The following is a 10,111-nucleotide window of genomic DNA, read 5'->3' as shown; positions in this document are numbered from 1 at the left end:
TTTACAAATTAAGACTTAAATGCAGCATTTAACCAACTTTTTTTCACTAGCCATCGGGCATGGCAATAGTAGTTATTTACTAGCCCAACATTGAATATCACTAGCCATGGGAGTGGGGATACCATAATCTAGAAGTCCTGACATAATATTTTTGTCAAAATTACATACACCTACCCCTTGTAATGCTAGACGATACAATCCCAAAATATTATGGTACATGTATGTAACACTCAGAAACTCCCCCTATGCATTGTTGTGTCAGTGTTCATGAGAAGGGGAAAAAGTATTTTAATGAAAACAAAGCCATCACACAAGGGAGTAGATAAAAGTTTTCGCTTAAGACAGGTGACTGCTGATTACAGGTTGCCACATGTATAGGTTTTCTTTTTCCATTTAATTATTTAATTTCTACTTCATGTTGTGTATTGTCATAGTAAGTGAATCTACATATGTCAAGCATAGCCTGCCCAGAGGCGATTAGATGCATTCCAGAGTCAGACTTTCTTAATTGCTACACCTTATCACTGTTGTTAAAATATCCCTTTTTATATAATAGTGAAACTTTACTGTGGCCGCTTAATACAGGTATTTTAGCGATTTGGGATCCGATTTAGGTGGCCACTGGCCGCGTTAGACAGGTGACCACTTATTACAGGTGCATTTACATTATAAATCGTCTGGGAGGGGAAAAAAGTGGCTGCTTAAGACAGGTGACTGCTGATTACAGGTGACCACTAGGACAGGTTTGACTGTACATTATGTAATGCTGTTCAGCACACACACACACACACACACACACTCCCTGTAATGCCACGTTTAGACCTACACCCAACCCCTAAATATACCTCTGTGGATCTATTCAACTGATTCGTGTTTTTCTCATTCCAACCAGTTCACCACCAACTATTTCCTATATCAGACTATTAAGTTGCTACAAGCAACGGCATGACAAATGGTGGTGTGTCACTGTAACCACATAAAAATAACACTGATATACAGAATAAATAACAAAACACCTCTCAGAATATCTTTAAAATTGTGTGATTATTTAATAGCAAGTACAATTGTTATACATGTTGCAATGAAACCTTTTAAAGTAAAACTGTAAAAAATATATATCAATGTTAAAATGTACATTGAGCATCTTGTACAACAGTACCTGATTATAAATGACATTTAAGAAAATATCTTACAATCCCTCTCCCTCCCTCCCTCCCTCCCTCTCTCTCTCTCTCTCTCTCCACCATGCCCACTTTACCCCACCAACAGCCAATATGGCTGAAATTTCCATCATGTCAAGACAATCCAGTACTGGTCACATGACATGTAAGCAAGTTCTGGAGTGTTAGAGCTGTTAGATGTTATGTATCTCGTAAATGCTATCTACTGAATAATTAAGGCCATAAGATATAAACTTGTGCCCATTTTTGTATTGGCCAAAGAAAGTTAGTTTGTTTTGTTTAACGACACCATTAGAGCACATTGATTTATCAATCATTGGCTGGCTGTTGGATGTCAAACATTTGGTATATTTTGACAGTCTTAGAAAACCTGCTACCATTTTCAATTCGCAGCAAGGGATCTTTTATATGCATCATCCCACAGACAGGATAGCACATACCACGACCTTTGAATATACCAGTTGTGGTGCACTGGCTGGAACAAGAAATATAGCCCAGTGGGCCCACTGATGCGGATCGATCCCACACCAACCACACATGAAGCGAGTGCATTACCACTGGGCTACGTCCTGCCCCATGCCAAAGAAAAACTTTTGCTCCATGTGCAGTATGTCCTGGCAATATAATACAAAATAAAATTTTACCCCATGCCCCCATTTTGAAGAAAATGCCGTTTTTGCTGTATAAAAGAAAATGTATTTCTAAACTAAAAACATCTAAAATGACAATGGAAGTTGGATGACTTGTACCCAATACTTTCTGTATACATATATATACATCTACTATAATATGCAAAACTATGTTTCAATTGAACCAACTTACTATGAGGTGTTACTAAATTGCCAAAGGCTCGGGGTTCACAACATTATTTCACTCGGAACACATAATTCATAATTCCTCATAGCCCGTTGTTTATTCTCTAAATATCAAATCCCACCGACAGGACAGCACATACCACAAGGCTCAAAATTGACAGGGAGCAAAGGACAACTGCCACAAAAAAAGACAAAAAAAGAAAAAGAAGTGTTTTATTTAACGACGCACTCAACACATTTTATTTACGGTTATATGGCGTCAGACATATGGTTAAGGACCACACAGATTTTTTTAGAGGAAACCCGCTGTCGCCACATAGGCTACTCTTTTATGACAGGCAGCAAGGGATCTTTTATTTGCACTTCCCACAGGCAGGATAGCACAAACCATGGCCTTTGTTGAACCAGTTATGGATCACTGGTCGGTGCAAGTGGTTTACACCTACCCATTGAGCCTTGCGGAGCACTCACTCAGGGTTTGGAGTCGGTATCTGGATTAAAAATCCCATGCCTCGACTGGGATCCGAACCCAGTACCTACCAGCCTGTAGACCGATGGCCTGCCACGACGCCACCGAGGCCGGTAAAAAAAAAAGAAGAAAAAAAGAAAAAATGCTTTCTGATAATCAATGTCACAAGCAGCGTTTGCTTTCCTTCTTCAAGCATTGTACGACTATTCAGATCGGAAGGAAGGAAATGTTTTATTTAACAACGCACCCAACACATTTTATTTACGGTTATATGGTGTCGGACCACACAGATATTGAGAGAAGAAACCCGCTGTCGCCACTTCATGGGCTACTCTTCTTTTTTTTCCATTACAAGCAAGGAATTTTTTTTTATATGCACAGTCCCACAAGCAGGATAGTACGTAGCACGGCCTTTGTTACATCAGAAGCAGATATTGTTTCCTATTCCATAAAATGAATTTGTGGCCTTAAAATGGGATATAATCCACCAAAGGAGATAATCCGACAACCCATCACACCTAGCTAGATGTATGTTTTATCACTGAATTACCCTGGATTCCGGTTCAGCATTTTTTTTTAAAGCCCACTTTCTATTAATGCGAAAATGTGTGCTAGTATTTCAATACAGTGTATATACATAGTACCTTTTCCCATAGACCTATACACAATTCTATGCGTGGGCATTCAGGACACTTAAAAAAACAGTTGATCCATTAGCAAAGTTTCCATGTAAAAGGTTTTCAACATGGTGATGTCATAATACAAAGTATTTAGAAACAGCCTAAAGGTAGGCCTACACTTCGACAACATCAAATTTTGTAGAGTAATCCATTTGCAAAAATGCTTAAATGGAAAAGAAATTTTTTGCATGTGCAAACACAAATCAAGTTAATGAAAGCAGACCTTAAAATGAAGTCAATTAAAAATTGGTATTATGTTAAAATAAATGTTTCCCAAAGAAAAAAAACAACATGGTACAAAGTCTGATCTTAATAAAGAGTTTTAGTTTGTGTTCTGTTTATTGAATTGTAGACCTAATAAAACTTGTTCCATAGCAAAAATAATTAATTTACATAATTAAATTGAAAACAAAGTGGCTACCTGTACATGTAAATGTAGGGTTATCATAGGATCAGATGTACACACGTTTAATACCTAAATTACAAAATATCTACATAATCATGTACTTATTAAATAAACAAAACTACTGTTAGTAATTTATACAAATACGAAAAAAACCCACCCTCAAAGCCCCCTACCCCAACCATAAAAACATGAAATAAAACCAAGAACAGAAGAAGAAAAAAAGAACCCCCCCCCCCTCCCCCACCCCTCCCCCAAAAACAACAAAACAATAAACTTAAAACAACCATCTACACTAAAAATACATCAAGACAACTAGCACCGAAAGTTAAACCATTAAATGATCTACATGTATACAAGGATAATTAGCTCCGGTTGATTTTCTCATTTTGTCTTAAAGCATAGCAGATTTGAAAATCAACATGGAGAGAATACAGATTCAAATTTTGGATCCAGTAAAAAACGAAAACGGACAATAAAAAACAAAAAATCTATGAAGTAATATAGTTATTGTAGTACATGTAACTAGTATAATAAACCCAATCTTTTTTTTCACGAGATCTAAAGATTTTCAGTTGATTATTTTTAATTAATTATGTCACATTAGAATAATATATTGCGACTGGTTTTATAATAAAAGTAGCATGCACTTTCCCTCCTGGGTAAAAGAATGTTGGTGTATCACAACAACAACAAAAAAACCTTTCCATTTTATCTTATAAAATGTATGTTCTTACATAAAGCACAAATTAAATATGATCCAGATTAAATTCAAAATTTATCTACATATACTTACTATGTACACCTCGAGTTGGTTTTGAATGGTATATATACTTTAACAAATGATAATTCCTCCAATTGTTATATATTGATTGTACATGTATTAACAAACCACAATATGTGGCACACCTCATTATACTATTCATGTATTAATGAATAAACTGATTTGATCCTATTCATCTTCCCTGGGTGACAGATGGGTCTACTAATGACAAACAAATGCCAGGTAAGGGACTATCTTGCAGGATCACTTTCCCTCATGGGTACAAGAATGTGTTAGTGTATGCCCCCCCCCCCCCCCCCCCCCCCCCCCCCCAATCCTTTTATTTTTTTTCTTTCCTGGGTGATGCATACATGCAATAACAAATGTCAGGTAAGTGATGATCTTGTACGTTTCGAGGCAGATGAGGGACCCTTATTTACTGACGGAGATTCCGCTATCTTTAACTCATACAAGTCGCAACAGACAAAACTCTTCCCAGTGAAACCTCCATGAATAAAAATCTTTGACCCATTCGTGAAACAAATATGACCCGACCTGCAGACTTTACTTGTGCTGAGGTTGAAAAACTGCACGCTTGGTTTTATCTTAATAAAATACATATCTCCGACCGGTTCGCGTGTCAGCCCATAAAACGCTTCACCTCCGTGAATAAACACTCCACATGGTCCCGACATGGCTATGTGGTGTTTTCTTCCACTTGGAAGTTTCGACATGGGCTGAAGCGTGGCACAAATCGGAACAATTTTCTCCAAACACACGGCACTAGTTAAATGACTGCTGGAAAAACCATTCTGCAATTCGAGAAGATTGTCCTGGCGTCCGCCAATCACTATCATATTCGAGCCAATTATATTGGTTGTGTGACCGGAGCGGGATGTGACGCCGCGGCTGAATTCCGCAAAAGTGAAACCTTTCTTCACGTTCCCCGTAAGTAAAAAAGCATTTCCTGTCCGGCGCTGAATTCTCAAGCTACCTTCGCGCCCCAAGATTAAAATCTCTCCGTTGGCGAGAGGGGTGGCTGTGTGCGAACTTAGGCCTGCATCGTGTGGAAATCCCTCGCAGTGTGGCGTGATCCATTTCTCTTCCACCGTGTCAAATACGAAGATGTCGCCTGTTCGTTTTTTCCCATTCCAACCACCGATGAGCACCATGTAGCGATTCTCCTGGACTATGCAGGTGTGATGACTTATGGCGGGACACCCAGGAGCACGCACCTCGTTCCAAAGAGGCTCTTCAAGACTCAGTCTGTACAGTTTGTCAGCTGGGGTAGTGCTTCCTGTAACATAATTTTAAAAGTTGTGACGTAAATAAACTAACAGTACTGGCTTTGGTCTAGTAGTGATTAAACCATTGGATCTGAGTACCAGTTGTGGAGAGCAGACTGGAACAAAAAACAGACCAATGGATTCATCGACAGTCAGGGTCGGGATATAGCCCAGTGGTAAAGAGCTCGTTGATGCATGGTTGGCCTGGGATGCCAACAACTGGGGTGGGGTGGGGTGGGGTGGGGTGAGATGGCGTGGGGTGTGGTGATAGTGATATATTAATTCACCTTTCAACTGGGGATGCATAGTTTTCAGAGTTTAGAGGTAGGCAGTGAAACGCACGTTTCTTACAATATTAAGTGAAACCAACCAGCTGTCAAATTTAAACTCTTATATATTAATTTCGAAAAGTCAAACTCCCTGAAACACGAACTATTTCCTCGTCCCCTTCAAGATCGAGTTATCGAAGTTCGACTGTATATATAAATACATGTATAAATATATAAAAACAATCGCTGCTGCTGCAAAAGTGTGGGGGGGGGGGGGGGGGGAAAGAGGGCACATACCCTCTTGCCCCCAGATTCCTAGGCCAGTGTTAGTACAGAATAGAACCCATAAAAAACATTTCTTTTTACTTCATTCCATGGCATGGCCTGATCAAGGGGGAGGACTAAGGAGAAAAGTGTCCATGAATAGGGAAAACCAATAAAAAAAAAGAAAGAAAATAAGAAGAAATTGAATATTACTTAGAGGTCAGCTCTTGGCTCCTCCTCTACACAGGTGTCCGGTTTAGAGGGGTTCACTGTACCAACAACTCACCACAGCGAGACACTCCTCCGTGGATGTACAGACAGTTATTAATCACACATCCTGTGTGGAACGCCAGCGCCGGGCCCGCAGGAACCAAAATCTCCCAGTCAACGGGGTTCGAGGATGACGAACTTGCTGCCATATCTATCAAAAGAGAAATAAATAAAGCGCTTACAATAAACAGTGCTGGCTATCACAGGAAGGAAAGGTTTTATTTAACGACGCACTCAACACATTTTATTTACAGTTATATTGCGTCAGACATATGGTTAAGGACCACACAGATATTGAGAAAGGAAACCCGCTGTCGCCACTTCATGGGCTACTCTTTGCAATTAGCAGCAAGTGATTTTTTATATGCACCATCCTACAAACAGGATAGTACATACCAAGGCCTTTGTTACATCAGTTGTGGAGCACTGGCTGGAAGGAGAAATAGTCCGATGGATCCATCGACGGGGATCGATCCTAAACTGACCGTGCATCAAGCGAATGCTTTACTACTGGGCTATGTCCCGCCCCTGGCTATCACAGGAATTGAAATGAGAAACCCATTTATAAGTTACCACAAAATAACAGATTAAAGGCATGTTTAGGACATCCAGCGATCGAGGTCACTTGATAAAGACTGGTTTTTGCATACAAAGTTAAATGAATGGTACCAGTCAAATAGTTTGCAACCGCTCCTCCTCCTCCTGAACTAGCCACTGATCACCTGTGGGTTACGACATATTTACCATTTTCCTATAACTTACCCATGTCGTAAACCCATGTGATAATTATAGGATATTAAACGAGCTTCCATTTTGTATCATGTTTTTGTCACGAGTGAAATAATTTTCAATTGTCATGAGCTTTAACGAGTGAAAAAAAATTGAAAATTATTTCACAAGGAAATAAACATGATACGAAATGGTAGAGAGTTTAATATCCTATTTATTACCCATAATCGATCTTAATTTATATCATTCATCTCGTTTCGATGACGTTCCTGTAAGGTTGTAGTGTCATCGTCTAACGTCAAGTGTTAGTCCCACTTGGCATTTAAGTGGGATGTATCACTTTGATATGTACCAAGATATTTTTAACCATATGGCTAATAATTTAGTGTATTAACCCAGTTAATAACGGTATACAAATTTGTACGGTCTCTAGATTACCTGTGGGTTATGACATATTTACAAGTATCCTATAACTTACCCACGATATCCATGTCGTAAACCCATGTGATAATTTAGTGTATTAACCCAGTTAATAATGGTATGCAAATTTGCAAGGTCTCTAGATTACCTGTGGGTTATGACATATTTACAAGTATCCTATAACTTACCCACGATATCCATGTCGTAAAAACATGAGATAATTTAGTGTATTAACCCGGTTAATAATGGTATGCAAATTTGCAAGGTCTCTAGATTACCTGTGGGTTATGACATATTTACAAGTATCCTATAACTTACCCATGATATCCGTGTCGTAAACCCATGTGATAACTTCGTGTATTAACCCAGTTAATAATGGTATGCAAATTTGTAAGGTCTCTAGATTACCTGTGGGTTATGACATATTTACAAGTATCCTATAACTTACCCACTATATCCATGTCGTAAACCCATGTGATAATTTTGTGTATTAACCTGGTTAATAATGGTATGCAAATTTGCAAGGTCTCTAGGTGTTGCTGTAAACGGTCATTTGTTTACAAGCAAACAAGACCTATACCTATGAGTGTAACGTTTTCATAAAATTTACTACATCAAACTACTTTGTGCTAATCGTGACGACATCATATTACCGATGGCAGCGACTTTAGAACTGTGATTTACTAAAAATTGAATTAAAATGTTATTTTAGAAGTGTTATAGGATAAATAGAATTTGTTACTCGTGTTTTTTAATATGTAAAATATCAACCTCATCTAGTTAATCGGTTAACATAGACTTGGTTGATTTCCATATTAAGACATAAGCCTACTCGTGATGAATCCTGTATGTATAAGATCCCTTCACAGACACACCGATACATGTATTGTTGATATCCCTAACTGTTTTCTCGTGCACGATTCACACAATCAACACCCAATTTCTTGTTGTTCATTTGTGAGGTTTTTCTTCACAGTTCGGGAACATTTTCATTAACAATAAAATTCACACAAACAAGTATCAATACAAAAACTTTATAAACCCCTAAAACCATTAATTTTAAAAAGTTGTTTTTGTTTATTCCTTAAAATTACTGTCCACTTGACTCATAAAAATTGACTTAAAATGGAGGTAGATGAATTAACATTTGGTGTGTGTCACATGACTTCACACATGGCAGATCAACAAGGTCAAATCATAAAAATTTTATGCCCCTTGTTATATTCAATTTGCAAAAGGTATGCTGAATATTTGTGCTTCCACTGTTGTGAATAGTAGATGTAGTCCATTTAGAACAAATGTAAATAATTCTGAGGGTATAAATTGTTTTAATTAAGAATCAGTTCATTACAAAATTGCTATTTTACAAACTATTCACTGGTATGAATGTACTGCCTATCTGGGAAAGATATCTGCCTGTTCCCCCCCTGCCTCCTTATATTAATACATATATAAAATATATAAAGAGGAAACTTAGATTATTCTAACCCAAAAAGTAACCTAAACCAAACCCCAATTCTACAACCCTAATCCTAACCCAAATAGGGGGGAGGGGTAAATGTTGGATATTTTACCCCTATTGGTATCATGGGAGGAAAAAAGGGGTGAACTGACTGAATTTTTTTCTTAAATTTTTTTTTATTAATCAAGTGTTTGTCCACTGAATATTTCAGAAACATATTTTATTATGTAGTGGCTTTAAAATTTGAAAATGAGAAACCGCACAGGTGTGAATAAGTTATTTTCAAAACGTGTATATATATATACATATATATATATATGCCTGAATGCAGTTAAAAACTAACACGCTTTCCTGTGTACTGGATGGTTAGCCTTTTCTTTATTAGAATATTTTTTATGTCCATGTTGTTGATTTTTTTTCATTAAAAGATTGGAATATATTTTATTTCATGTACTGTAACTGAATAATATAGAATATTCTTTCTTTAAGTATCTATTAGTGTCATATTTTTGTCGTTAGCTAAACACAGTTTGGCATGATCTTGGTGGTAGTTTGTTGTTCATTCATATTTTACCAGTTTCGAATACAATACTACAATTAATAGATAACTTCCTAAAAATGATAACATTAATAAAAAAAACCCATTTTTATGACAAACTGAAGGGTGTTATTCCGTCCCCACCCAACACCCACTAAAGCATGCGAGAACGTGACTTAAAAAACTAAAATTGCTATGTATATTTAATTTTTAAAAATTTAGTTACCTATAGAGCTAATATCCCAATAAAAATGGCATTAACTTTACGGTTCCACATCAGGCAACCAATTTACGATGACGTTTACCGGTGGCATCTGTCACTTGTTTCACACACACAGCGACACCAAACACACTGTAAAAATGACAGCTCATGGAGTCATTCATCAATTTAAAAAGAAAAAGAAAAGAAAAAACCCATTAAAGTTGTTATAACCAAAAGTATGACATAATTCGTATCCACAAATCAATTGTTACATTTGGGATTGTGATTTTGTGAAACGAAAAATATGTTGCGAACGACGCCACTCAGTTTCTAAACAAGGAAGACATGTTGCCGATGCCC

General features: G+C 37.4%; 1 protein-coding gene across 1 annotated transcript; it reads right to left on the bottom strand.

Moving 5' to 3' along the window:
• Positions 1-4,641: 4,641 nt before the first annotated feature.
• On the bottom strand, positions 4,642-10,099 carry LOC121376974 (kelch domain-containing protein 9-like). Its single transcript, XM_041504788.1, has 3 exons — positions 9,776-10,099; positions 6,417-6,551; positions 4,642-5,608 (listed from the first exon to the last, which is right to left on the bottom strand). Exons 2-3 carry the CDS (start codon positions 6,547-6,549, stop codon positions 4,698-4,700), a joined length of 1,044 nt encoding a protein of 347 aa, XP_041360722.1. The 5' UTR covers positions 6,550-6,551; positions 9,776-10,099; the 3' UTR covers positions 4,642-4,697.
• Positions 10,100-10,111: the final 12 nt, after the last annotated feature.

The sequence above is a fragment of the Gigantopelta aegis genome, chromosome 7 (assembly GCF_016097555.1).
Source record: "Gigantopelta aegis isolate Gae_Host chromosome 7, Gae_host_genome, whole genome shotgun sequence".
Taxonomy (NCBI): Eukaryota; Metazoa; Mollusca; class Gastropoda; order Neomphalida; family Peltospiridae; genus Gigantopelta; species Gigantopelta aegis.
This window is presented reverse-complemented; position numbering and strand designations above follow the sequence as displayed.